At 35.4% G+C, this 14,511-nt stretch overlaps 1 protein-coding gene across 1 annotated transcript in view; it reads left to right on the top strand.

Annotated features, from left to right (window-relative positions):
* The window catches only part of Tbc1d32 (TBC1 domain family member 32), a 131,694-nt gene that overhangs the window by 37,216 nt on the left and 79,967 nt on the right, over positions 1–14,511 (top strand). The window contains exons 14-18 of the mRNA XM_042669395.1: positions 1,835–1,977; positions 3,740–3,867; positions 9,880–10,081; positions 11,065–11,147; positions 12,534–12,672. Of these exons, the coding sequence (XP_042525329.1) occupies positions 1,835–1,977; positions 3,740–3,867; positions 9,880–10,081; positions 11,065–11,147; positions 12,534–12,672 (695 nt within the window). The remainder of the gene's footprint in view (positions 1–1,834; positions 1,978–3,739; positions 3,868–9,879; positions 10,082–11,064; positions 11,148–12,533; positions 12,673–14,511) is intronic.

The raw sequence follows: 14,511 nt of genomic DNA, 5'->3' as shown, positions 1-14,511 counted from the left end.
AGGAAAGCCCATAGGACTCTTATCTCCAATAAACTATTCACAGAATTCTGGAAATGGTGTTGTGGCTCAAGTAGTACAGCACTAGCCTTGAACACAAAGAGGCTCAGAGACAGTGCCCAGGCCCAGAGTTCAAGCCCCAGAGACTGATCACAAACAAGGCCATACTAAAGCTACCAACACAACTATGTTTATCGCAGCACTATTCACCATAGCTAAGTTATGGAACTAACCCAGATGCCCCTCAGTAGATAAATGGATTAAGAAAATGTAGTATACATATACAATGAAATTATATGCTTCCATCAAAAAGAATGACATTGCCCCATTTGTTAGGAAATGGAAAGACTTGGAAAAAAATCGTATTAAGTGAAGTAAGCCAGGCCCAAAGAAATATAGGTCCTGTGGTTTTCCTTATTTGCAATAATTAGTATATGTCTAGGATAATCTTATCAGATGATGGAAAAGCTCAAAGGCTATGTACATATGACCATATATGATGATACTAAGGAAAATGAACCCCAAGATATGGACACAAGAGATTTTTACTTTTTTGCTGTTGTTTTTAATGTACTATGTGAATTTTTTTTGTTCTTTTTATGTTCTTCCCCCTATGGTATATTCCCTGTTGTCACTTTATTTGTTTCCAGTGTCTACATCTTGTATATACATTTATCTAATTTGGGGAGGGGAAGGAAAACAACAAAATGCTGAAACAAGGCACAGAATGACCCATTGCAACCATGATACTCACAAAACATTATGTGGGAAACGAACTTTACAACTTCTGTGTGGGGGAAGGGATGGGCTAGTAGGAGAAATACAAAGAGGGGGTAACAATGTTCAATAAGAAATGTACTCATTACCTTACTCATGTAACTGTAACCCTTTTGTACAACATTTTTACAATAAAATAAAATTTAAAAAAAGAAAGAAAAGAAAAGTAAAAATCTGTTTTGGGCTACATATGAGTGCTACAATAGATGTCCAGTTAGTAGGATTTATATATGCAGCCCATTGATCTTAATGGTGATTCTCAGGCTCTGTCTGCCTTAAACCATTCACATGTGTTTCTAGCCTCAATCCCCATCTACATCCATCTGTAGCAGTCCACTTTGATAAAATCCCTTGTTAACATTTTGGTAATTATCTACTGGACTGTTTGTGTCTTACTTGCTTCTCTGACTAGAGTATTTAGTACAGTGTATGTGGCAGGTTGTCAGTTATAGGCGGTTGGAAGAATTAGTGAATAGCTAAATGCTTACTCACTGATAGTATCACTTGTTTCAAGTTTCTCATCTGGATTGGTTGGAAAAAAAAAGATTGAATCCCTTTCCATTTTCTTCTTCTCAGGTTGACCCTGAAATCTAACCCCAACACTACCAAAAAAAGAGAAAAAAAAGTTCAGATTTATTTCAGTGACTATTTTTATGAAATCAAAGATAAGCTAATTGAGATGTTAAGTTTCAGGACATAATTTTTGTGGTGTGTTAAGTTATATGATTTTGAATTATTAGATTATCTTGGATGTTGAATTTTTAGAACATACTAACAAACACATAATTAAAAGCAATAGGAATAAGTAGTATTTATTTATTTATTTACCAGTCCTGGGGATTGAACTCAGGGCCTGGGCACTGTCCCTGAGCTTCTTTTGCTCAAGGCTAGTACTCTACTACTTGAGCCACAGTGCCACTTCTGGCTTTTTCAATTTATATGATACTGAGGAATCAAACTCAGGGCTTCATGTATGCTAGGCAAGCACTCTACCACTAAGTCATATTCCCAACCCCATAATACTATCATTTTTAATTTTTCCAATAATTCTCTTTGTCAGAAAGGTATTCCCCTGCAAGCATGGTGACTGAAGTTCTACAGATACTCTGTGACCAAAAAGAATGTGCAGTTGAATGCTTGTATAACACCACGGTGATAGACACACTTCTCCAGCCTATCCACAACTTGATGAAGGGAATTGAGGTTGGTATTGTTTACTTAGGAATCCAGTATTTTCACTGGATAATTGTGACTATTGGGTAGCATTCTACTTTTGACATATTTGAAATATTTAAACACATATTTTCAAATATGAATGCATTGTTTGCTGATACACATTTTTACTTGTTAAATCATAGTTTATGCGGTTAGTTTACTTATTAATTATGACAAGGTAGGAGGCTATATATATCACATCTTAATTATTTTCTAATCCGACATGGACCTCTTGATGCAAAGGACTTAGAAAAATTGTACTAGAAAGCCATTTGTCTTAGAAGTGTAATAAATCTTGTGAATATCTTTTTGATGACAATTTTATAGGCTGTGGAAATACGATTATTTTCCTAAAGTGTTATCTCAGAAAGAAAGCTTGTGTATAATCCCATTTTTGACACATATGCATGTCTGTTACAGTTAATGTAGTGTTAATCCCTTACTTTATGTAGATTAATCACTACTGAGGCTAAAAAAAAAGTGACTTGCTCAAGGCTGGACATTTAACATTAACTGTATCAAAAGGCTGAGAGGTTGTGCCCTTTTGTATCTGTTTTGTGGAGTCTTCGGTGTTCATGTCCCTTATTTGCCCATACCTTGGTGGACTGTCACACACTTTCTCGCTTGACAACTAAGGTATTTTACTCCATGTCTCCATTGTGTTTATTTTTGCACTTGTACTTATATTGCAGTACTTATATTCTTAAGGCCATGACTAGTCCTATGACCACAGTAGACCTTTGCTATCCAGTTTAAGACTCAGAATATCACTTCCTGAGCCACTTCTAACTATATCATTGTTCTGTGCTAGAGCCTCTTGATTAGGAGAACGAGACTTGGAGGTCAATAGTATTTAAAATGAGGATCACAAAGTTCTAAAACTAGTGTAAGTTTCTATATGTTAGAGACTATATAGTATTTTCATGTATATGTATATGTATAAATATCTATTTATATGGAAACACATAAAAGGAAATACCTAGGTAGACAAGTTTTTATATGAAGGGTATTTTATATGAAAATATGCAACTGCTGAATATAATGTGGTAGCTAATTCTACATATTAGAAGAAGAATATACCTGACATCCCTTGTTAAGTTACTCTGTCAGATTTATGAATATATTTGTTGCAATGTATATATATACTTTAAATTTTATTATAGAGCAATGATGTGGGTAGGTATGGCATCTGTGTTAAGAACTAGTACACTCTGAAAGAACAGGCATTAGTGTAAATGGGCTCCAGTGTTGACATCATTCTCCAGTTTATGATATTTATTTTGTGCTGTTTTGCTCTATGATAGCAAGAACATTTTAGTATTACTTTTTATAGTGAAGAAATAAGTTGGCGTGGTCTATTTTCTCATTGATAGAGAGTTTTGGCTAGTAGACAAATTGGTGGTATTCAGGTGCTCAGTGGGTGAGGAGTCCTGGACAGAAGGAAAATACATGGAGCTACTACATTTGCCAACCAGAATTGTATATACAGCAATGTAATAGAAGAGCCATTTTCAAGAACTAGTATAAATGAAAACCTGAATTTTTTGCCTCATCAGTTGTGCTGGTAAAATAATATATCTAATGACACATTGAATTCCATCATATTATTTCACAGTCAAGCAAATCATTAAAGTGAATGTTTTGCGGGGGGGTTGTTTTGGTTGTGGTAATGTAACTTTTATTGGACTACATACTACCTTGATATGTGATAAAATCACATGATTTGTCTTGTTATCTTTTTAATGCATAGGTTGCTCCAAATTGCTCTGAAGCAGCTTTAATTCACATTGCTGATATCTTGGCAAGAGTTGCTTCTGCAGAAGAAGGACTTATTTTACTTCTTTATGGAGAAAATGTGCACTCTTCTAAAGAAGAAAGGTATTTACCTACATTGTAAATCTGGATAACCGTATCAGATATAGTTAAGTTCCCTGACCAGCCACAAATAACATGCTAAATGATTTTTAATATAATATTTTGAAATAAGACTAAGATGGTTAACTCCATATGGGATGCCTTCCACTATCTGCCCTTTTTTTGGTCTTCTTGAGACGCTGTCTTGCAAACTTCCAAAGGTGCACATTATTGATTTAAAGCAAACCAAAAAAAAAGGTACTCAAAGAAAAGCTAGCTATTTTAACTGTTTTCACTTCTTCCTTCTCTGCCATAACTCCTTCCTTAGCTAGTGGTAACCAATGGTAACCTTTTGGTGTCCAAAGTTCTAGACTTTTTAAATGTGCACACATACATGCACATTTTTACCTACCCTATCTAAAATGGTAGCATTTTAGATATATTCTGTAATTTGAGTTTTTATGTTATCATTGACATTCTTCTAGGTGAGTACAGAATAGAGCATTATTTCAAATAATTGTATTATCCTGTTTGTCTTATTTTACCATAATTTTCACAAATATTTTCCTTGGTAATGGGTATCAAATTTTATGTAGAATTTTGCCTCTGAAAACAACTTTGCAGCAAATGTTCATTTTCTTTTTTAGCCTGTTGAAGTGATAGATTACTTTAAGTTTTTGAATGTTAAAGTAGACTTACCTGCTTATGATAAATCCTATTTGGTAGTGATGAATAATTCCTGGTACACATTGTTTGGAGTTCTTGAAGATTTCTGACACATAGATGAATGATAGCTGTCTCTACTTTCTGTCTCTACTTTCATTGTCACGTTTTGATATTGTAAGTTAGGAACCACTCATTCTTTTTCTGTTCTCTGGAATGGATTGTAAAGAACTGATTAAGTTTTTTCCTTGTATCTTTTAAAACTGACTGATGAACAAATGTGAGCTTTGTGCCTTATATTTTTATTAAGGATTCAGTTTGCTTAAAAGATACAGGCTTATTCAGAATGCTTCTTTCCTCTGGTGTGAGTTTTAGCAGATTGTGTTTGGTGAGGAAGTAGCTCAGTTATAAACACCTCCAATTTGCGGGCACACAGTTGTTTAAAATATCACATACTATTTTTTGTCTGTAGGATCAGTAGTGATGGCCCTCTTTTATTTTGATATGAATGGTTTCTTGTATTGACCAGGGGCTTATCGACTTTACACTCCTTTCAAAAAGTGAACCTTTTGGTCATTAATATTCTCTTAGCTCCCTACTAGAACAGGGCTACTCAGGAAGTATATCTCCGACCTTACTTAGCACGCAAATGCCATTACAGCCTTTGCCAAAGGGGCCTAGATATACTTTTTAAAGGTGTCAGCAGACTTTGACTTAATATAGGTGATGCTGTTTTTGCAGGAATGGAGATTCCAAGAGTTGAGTCAAGATGAGGGCTTCTATCCAGATTTCCAAAGGAGGCCTGGGAGGCCACACAATGTCCTATGAGAGAGTGATGTGTGAAGCTGTGAGAGTGAAGCCTAAACTGCATTGGAAACACCAGGAGATTAGCAATGTCAGGACTGCAGAATGTCTGCTGAGGAAAGCCACAGGCAACAAGTGGAGCCAGCCCAAGAGAGAAGCCAGTGTGCAAAGTGTAAAGGAAATAGAGATAGGGCTGCCTAAGCTCTTTGGAGCTCAGATTATGACAGCATATGCTCCCAATTCTAGAAATGGAGCTACAGTATGTAATGTGTTCTCTGTTGTGTGTGGGTCCTGCTTTAGACACATTCCTCCACTCATTCTTTTTGGCATGACAGTGTTTACTCTCAGTGTATTTTTGGAAGTATGTATAATTTAAAAAGGCTCAGAGCTATGAGTTTTCCTTGAGTCTCAGGAGAGAGATTTTGAATTTGGGCTTTCAAACATTGGTGGAACTGTTATAACTATAGGGCTCACAGAAATGGACTGAATATATTTTATATTATAAGGTAGGCATATGCTTTTTCAGTCAGGGGAAAATGTTCTCATTTGGCTATGGTGTGTTCCTCTGAAAACACTCATCTGTTCAGGAGTTGGTCCTCATCTAGTGTTGCTATTTGGGAGGTTCTGGAAATACCATGTTCTGGCACCCGAGAGAGGAAATAGTTCAGTGAGATAAGTTCCTGACACTCTGTGTCTGTCTGTCTGCCTGTCTGTCACTGCCATGTACTCTATAATGATATTCTATTCAACCCCTAAGATCAAATGACTGCTGACCAAACCCTCTGAAATTATGAGTCAAAATCAATCGCTCTTTCTCAGGTATTTTGGCCACAGTATGAAAGGGTTCTAACTCATTGTCAAAGCTACTGTTGAATTGATACCACATGTGAATAGACATAATAAAAGAGAAAATGACAGGCCAATTTGCTTGATGAATAGACCAAAAAATCCTCAATAACATTCTTCGATACTGAATTCAATAACATATTAAAAATATCATATACCATAATGAGGTGGATTCATTCTAGGCATGTAATAATGATTCAACATATAGAAATCAATAAGTGTAATACAGCACATAATAGAATCAAGGCCAAAAAACCCCCCACACGATCATCTAAATAGATGTAGAAAAATTTTCTGACAAAATTTAACATTCATTCATGATATAGCCCTGAAGAAGCTGGGACATACCTTAACATAATAAAGGCTATCTATGCATTATATTGCATGAGGGAAAACCTGGGAACATTTTCTCTAAAATTAGGATTGAGAGAAGGCTGTCCAACAGTTCTCTACTCCTAATAAACATAGTATTGAATTCTTATTCAGAAACAAAGACCAGAAAAAGAATAAAAATAGGAAAAGAGGTCAAATTATTCCTCTTCAAATATGGTATGTGTACTTGAAGACCCTTCTCCATTAAACTCTTAGAAGAAATCACAGAAGGTGGAAATATTCCTGATGTTTTTGGATGGGAGGCACAACATTATGAAAATGTACATATTACCAAAAGTGATCTACAGCTACAGTGAAATCCCCATTAACATTTTAATGACATTCTTCATAGAAATAGGAAGAATAATTCTCAAAGAACACAATTACCCCAAATATCCAAAACAAAGGAGTAATGCTGGAGATTTCACAATGCCTGATTTCAAATTACATTACAGAGTCATGGTAATAAAACAGCAGTGTACGGGCACAAAGTAGACATGTCTATCCAATGAAATAGAAGACCCAGAAATAAGACCCGCATGGTTATAGCCATCTATTTCTGGACAAGGCCCCCAAAACAGTGGAGAAAAGGTGGTTTTGTGAAAATGGTACTGGGAAAATTGGATGTCCACATTTAGAAGACTGAACCTAGATCCTTATCTCTCACATGAAGACATGAAAATTTGAAATGACTACAGGAAACCAGTTCAGACAGAGACAAACATTTCTGAATTCGACTGATAACTCAGGAAATACAATCAAGAATTGACAAAAGCTTTCAGGACAGCATGGGAACCAAATGCCAGGGTAAAGAGACGGCCTACTGAATGGGAGAAGCATTTTCCCTGGTATTCATCCAAAAGCCTTGAATATACAAAGGCTTCCAAACATGAAACACTAAAGGTGCAAATAATCTAATTAATAAATGTACAAATGAACTGAATAGACAATTCCCAGGAAAACTACACATGACAATAAATATAAGAAAAAAATGCTTAACATTGTTATCCAAAAAAGAAATGCAGATCAAAACTACCTTGATGGACTGAAGGTGTGGCATAGGTGGCAGAGCACTAGCTGTGAACAGACTGTTGAGATTCCATTTGACGCCAGTTGGAATGGCTGTTTTGGGGCAAATAATCAAGAAATGATAGCAAATAGGGAAATACACAGTTGTGGTGAATGTAAATTAGTCTGGTTATTGAAATCAGTATAGGGATTTCTCAAAAAAAAAAAAAAGAAGTATAACTACCCTATAATCCTGCTATACTTGTTCTGGGCATAATTCCAGAAAGTATTAAAGTCTTTATATAATAGAGATACCAACACCCCCTGTTTATTGAAATAATGCTGACAATAGCCAAGCTATGGAATTAGCTTAGATGCCTATCAACAGATAAATGGTTAAAAAATGCACTCTGTGTGTGTGTGTGTGTGTGTGTGTGTGTGTGTGTGTGTGTGTGTGTGGTATGCATCTATAGAGAAGAATAGAGTCATGTTTTCAGGAAAAATGGATGGATCTGGAGGTTGTCATGTTAAGTCAAATAATCTAAACTCAGACAAATATCCCATGTTTTCTATTAATATGTAAATTCTACATTTTAAAAATATTTGAAATAAAAGAACTATTTTGCAATAGAAAGAGACTAGAAGAAAGGGGAACAAATGTAAGTGGTGATATTTCAAAGGTGAACATGATCAAAGTACATTATACATACATATGAAATACAATAAACCCCTTTATTTTGTATTATTATATATTAATATAAAAAGGGGAATGTTTTTTTTTCCCTGAACCTTCCTTGTGCAGTTAAAAGTATATGCTCTGCTTATTCTATTAGCAAGAGACCGAAATAATCTCAAATATCTGGTAGTAAGCCTGATTCATTAAATTATATTCACACAATTGAACATTGAGCATCTTGCTGTAAAAAAGGAATTAGCTGTTTTATTTATTTATTTTTGTCGGTCATGGGGCTTGAACTCTGGGCTTGGGCACTGTTGCTGCACTCTTCAGCTCAAGGCAAGCGCTCTACTGCTTGAGCCACAGTGCCACTTCGGTTTTCTAGTGGTTTATTGGAGATAGGAGTCTCACAGACTTTCCTGCCTGGGCTGGTTTTGAACCGTGATCCTTAGATCTCAGCCTCCTGAGTAGCTAGGATTACAGGCGTGAGCCACCGGCGCCCGGCAAGAATTAGCTATATTTTTATGAAATGCTGTACTCTTATCTCCAGTACATAGTAAGTAAAAAGAGAAAGCTGAGAAAAATGCTTCTAGAATGCTAGTATGTTTATATTCTTTGAGGAAATTATGACTGGATAATCTGTAAACATGAAAATAATTTTAGGGGAAAGAAGAGAAAAATGGAGCCGGGTGTCGGTGACTCACACCAGTAATCCTAGTTACTGAGGAGGCTGAGATCTGAGGATGTCATGGTTCAAAGCCAGCTCAGGCAGGAAAGTCTGGGAGACTCTTATCTCCATAAACCACTCAGAAAACCAGAAGTGCTGCTCTGGCTCAAGTGGTGAAGTGCTTGCCTTGAGCTGAAGAGCTGAGGGACAGCATATTATGCCCAGGCCCAGAGTTCAAGCCCCACAACTGACCAAAAAAAAAAAAAAAAAAAAAAAGAGAAAAATGGGAGAAACATGTATGGAGGGAGTAGATAGGATATTGGAATCACATAGCTGTTTTGTATACTAATTGCCCAGTTGCAAATTAAAAAGGTAACATCAAAATGAGTGAAATTATTAATCACATTTGTAGCATTTATGCAGAGAGAATATTTCTTCCCAATATACATGTATATTTGTGAAACATTCAAACAGTACTTGCATGAACTTTAACACGAACAAACTATTTTTGATATAGTCAGGAGAAATTTGATTTGGGCTGACTAGTGGGATATGAGGAATTGTGAGCATTTTTACCCATTGTTCTTACGACTTAACCTATTTCTGCAAGTAAAAGTGTTTGAGCCTTTGACATATAGGTATTATGTTATGGGATGAGAAGTGTACAGTAATGCTTATAATGGAGAATTTAAGACTGTTTTCCCTGAAAAGTTGAGAATGTCCAGAGTTGACTACCTGGCATCTGTCACCTTGTAAGTGCGTGTAGCTTTCCTGCTTCTTTCCTGTGTGGATTTTCTTTTCCCAGTTCCACTGAAACTTTTCTCATCCCTACACATGACATGCTGTGCAAAGCTTCTTAGGGCAATTAAAAGTGAACTAATTAATGAACAGTTGTGATGGGGTTAACTTTTTGAGTAGTGCTTTATGAAGTCTACATGAGTGCTGTTACTCATAGCACATAACTATATATCACTATCACATTTCTGATGTCATCTTTTAGTTCTACAGGTGCCCATATAATCGCCCAGTTTTCGAAGAAGCTTCTTGATGAAGATATTTCCATCTTTTCTGGTTCCGAAATGTTACCTATTGTTAAAGGAGCTTTTATTTCCGTGTGTCGGCAAATATATGGTACATGTGAAGGTTTGCAGGTGTTACTTCCTTACAGTTTGCATGAATCTATTGCAAAGGCATGGAAGAAGGTATGTATTTCCAAATTCCTTTTTCCCTCTTACAGATGTTTATTTGAATTACAGGTTTCATTATAATAGCATACGGTGGATGATTATCATACTGTGCAAATATCACTTGTTAAGCATCAGCATGCCACTAAATTTGGCATGGGAGGTCTTCAGTAACTCCTTTCAGTGAAACAAGATTCTAAGTTTTTCTCAGAGTTCCACAAAGTCTTTTCTTCTGGTAGGAGAAGCATTGCCTTCTCTTTGCAAAGACTAATTTAGATCAAAACCTATTTCTGAGCAATGTTTAGAGGAAAGTGGGTTTTGTTATAGATAACTAACAACATAAAGTAGTAATAGACATTTATAAGATGCATACCATTTCATGTGGCCCACTTATGAAATATTTTTGTGACATTTAAAAAGCATGTAATCTAACGTTTGTTTGTTTTATAGTGACCGGTTCTTACTAGGTAGACCAGGCTGGCCTGGGAACTTGCCGTATAGATCAGGCTGGTCTAGAACTTGTTATCCTCCTGCTTTAGCATCCCAAATGTTGGGTTTACAAATATGCACCATTCCACCTGATCCAAATTATTTATTTATTTAAAAAATTTTATTGTGCCGGGTGCTGCTGGCTCACACCTGTAATCCTAGCTACTCAGGAGGCTGAGATCTGAGGATTGCAGTTCAAAGCCAGCCCAGGCAGGAAAGTCTGTGAGAAAACTGGAAGTAGCACTGTGGCTCAAGTGGTAGAGCGCTTGCCTTGAGCTGAAGAGCTGAGGGACAGTGCCCAGGCCTAGAGTTCAAGCTCCATGACCGACAAAAAAAAAAAAAAAAAAGAGTAAAAAAAAATATATTGTAAAGGTTATGTACAAAAAGAACCTAAATAACCTAATTAGTTTAACCACATTAAGGATTGTGGTCCCAAAATGCAGAATCAAAGATCTCATGAGTAGTGCTATCATTTGAAAAAGTAAAGTAAATCAATCTGTTGTAATTTTTAGACAAGTTTGCTATCAGAGAGGATTCCTACTCCTGTGGAAGGTTCTGATTCTATTTGTTCAGTAAGTCAGGAATCTCAAAACATGTAAGTACAATTGTCAGTCATCTGTTTATTATCTTGGCTGAGATAATTTTAAAATTAGTGAAATGTAAGAGAATTCTGTGGAAAAATTGCAAAAATATATACATACCTGCTCAAGGAAAATTATGTGACATTTGTAACCTTTAAAAAGGTACTCATTATTTTTATTTCATCTTCTGTTTACACATTGGGTTGGGAAACTTGACATATTTTAGAGTTTCCAGGAAATTTGAGGAATTAGCAAATACTAAAGTTGGAAAGTTAATTGGAGTGTTCAAATGCCAGTGAAATCCTTACATACTTAAATTATAACTTATTTCTAAGTGTGGTAAGAGTTCAGCTTAATTAGGTTTTGGCATTTGAAAAGGATTTAAATCAGCATTTATATAACATTTTAATTTGTGTATTTTTTTTTTTTTTACAAATATCAAGAGGATATGAAATCAGACTTTTAAACAGGTCTGGTGACATGTTCTCAGATTTTCTTTCAGTTTTATAATTAAAAGTTTTGCAAAGTCTAAAAAGGTAATAATTAGGTAGAACTTTAAGGACTGTTCTTAATTTAAATAAATGGTGAAGTTGATTTTCCCCCCCTAGGTAGGTATTATCTAATAATGCACTTGAAAAGTTCTTCTAGGGCTGGGAAGGTGGCTCAGTGGTAGAGCGCTTGTCTTGCATGCAAGAGGCCCTGGGTTTGATTTCTCAGCACCACATAAGCAAAAAGAAAAAAGCTGGAAGTGGTACTGTGCTTCAATTGGTAGAGGGCTAGCCTTGAGCTGAAGAGCTGAGGGACAGCGCCCAGGCCCAGAGTTCAGGCCCCGTAACCGGACCCCCGCTCAAAAAAAAAAATAGAAAAGTTCTTCTCATTCTCTTTGCCTGGAGAATCTTGATAGGTTTTTCTCTGAAGGAAGTTGTTGATTTTCCCTACAGATGTGTTCTAAAACAACGATGCTATTCCTTAGAAGTAAGATAAAACATATAAAAATAAAAATGGCAAGTATAATATGATTTAGAAAATCAGAAATCAGACACTTTATAATGAAAAGAATGTACAGAAATACCTGAGTGTTGAGGCTTGGGGAATACAAGCCCAGCAGAATTCTAACAAGGAGTAGAATGAAATCAGGGTTGGATGAGAGCACAGGTGCAATATAATTGCTGATACACATGGTTAATAATTGATTTACTCATCGAAGGAAAATTAGAGCGAGAGAAGTTGTAAAAGAATCCACCATCGAAGAAAACATTCTTTTTTGTCTCTTTAAAAATATCTATTGAGATTTAACAACCAATGTGTACTCTACAAATTAATTATTGAATGTTGAGCTGAAATGTTTCCAGTTTTGATTATATTAAGAGCAGCTCTACATTTCTTTTTACCTGTTTCAGTATGGCTTGGGAAGACAATTTGTTAGATGATTTACTCAATTTTGCTGCCACTCCCAAAGGATTGCTCCTTCTTCAAAGAACAGGTGCCATCAATGAATGTGTGACATTTATGTTCAACCAATATACAAAAAAATTACAGGTATGAATTACCATCTGCTGCAGGTAAAAGGAATTTTTGTTGTCATCAAAGCTATTAGGATTAGCATTTTGTTTTCTATGTGTGAGCAGGTTATTATGCTTCAAATAAAAAGCCATATAACACTGTAATTCTTGATACTGTTTTTGGAAAGTGTTAAGAGTTCATATTGATGTCTGTGGCTATGTTTACAGACATGTAAACAACCAGATGGAACTGAAAAATTCAGTTAATCATCCAGATGTTTTATAAATGTGACATCAAACAGCTCGATGCTGGAGACCATTGAGTTGTATTTGGCTTTTTTTTTGTATCATCATAAATATATGTCTTCTTGAGCTTTTTAGGATCTTTGCTTTGCTTTCAAAGTTATTTCTATCCATAGTTTGTTTGGTGGCTATGGTCAAGTATGAGAGCTGTACTTAATTTCAAAGTATTTTCTTTTTTTCTTGTCTTAGGCAGCTGTTTTGTTTTGATGCTATTAGGTTGCCTGATGCCAGATACTTCTTTTTTTTTTTTTTAAGTCTTCTCTTACTCTGTTAAGTACTCATTTTCTGCATTTAAAAAAATCTATAGGAAAACACTTCCACCTTTCTTTTGTTTCCCCTTGTGAAGAATAAATAGTTTCTGAGTGTTTTTTATGAGTTATAATGAATTTATATTACTTCATGGGGTTATGATATTACAGTTGTATGCTTTATTGAAATGGATTGTGAGTAGAGAGCATTTAGTTATTTCTATGCCTCAGCTGATGGCATGCTGTCTTCATCCATTTCTGTGTGATTCTTCTTTTGTTTCGCTCATTTTATTCTAATGTTATTCTTGATTTCTGCTTCTATTTCGCTTCCATGTTTAAATGTCAGATATGGGTGATATCCTTGGGATGTACTTTTAAAATATATAATTTTTTTCAGACTTCTGTGTAGACATTGTGTTTTACTTTGAATTCCTTTAACAGTGAGCTTGCATGTCTTCTTATATACTAGGTAACTATTTAGGGCTCTGTTTTTGTTTTGACATAGTTGAAAAAATGCAGGCTTTTCAACAGCATTACCTTTTATATTTAGGTACTTCAGATTGTGTAACCACACCCTTTGCTGGTATATCTCAAGTTGGATGTCAGTTTTTAGATGTCTTTTGTATGTTCATAAATTTAAAACCTAGTCTACTTTTGCATTGTACTGGTGGTTTCTTTGGAAGATATTGGAGCCTTACTATTTAGTTCCCTACTGCCAACAATGTCATCACTATCACACTTTAACAGTACTTTATGCTATTCAAGATATATTCATTATTCAGGTTATGATATTTTTCAAAGAAGCAAGTAGGTCAGGTAGTTTCTTTAGATGAACGGAAGAGAAAAATGGAGATTTAGTTTAGTTAAATGACTTATTGCATAGATCCAGGAGCTTACTAAAGACTATGGTAAGACTAAAACTCAAGTCTCATTGTTTGACAGTGTGCTCTTTCTTTTCATCTTCTTAAGTAGTTTGTTTGAAATTAGCAGGTACCTGTGGTTATTGATATCTGAACCTGCAGGGTCTTTGAGAGAGAGAAAAAGAACGAGAGAGAGTATATAGATTGCAGAATAAGATATTTTAGTTATTGGAGGATGTTGGAAAAAGTAGACATTTATCTGTGTTATTTAGTTGCAGAACAATGTATTGTAAATAAGAAAAATTGAAATTATGACTAATAAGAATAGAAAAGGTAATAGGCTGGGCATGGTGGCTCATGCTTATAATTCCAGCTACTCAGGAGGCAGAGGTTAAGTGACTCACAATTTGAGACCAGCTCTAAGCAAAAACATAGTGAGATACCCCCATCACCACCAATAGAGTT

This window comes from Dipodomys spectabilis, unplaced genomic scaffold (assembly GCF_019054845.1).
Source record: "Dipodomys spectabilis isolate Male_0828 unplaced genomic scaffold, ASM1905484v1 ptg000001l, whole genome shotgun sequence".
In the NCBI taxonomy this organism is placed as follows: Eukaryota; Metazoa; Chordata; class Mammalia; order Rodentia; family Heteromyidae; genus Dipodomys; species Dipodomys spectabilis.
The sequence above is the reverse complement of the archived record's forward strand: the minus strand, read 5'-3'. Positions and strand labels throughout refer to the sequence as shown.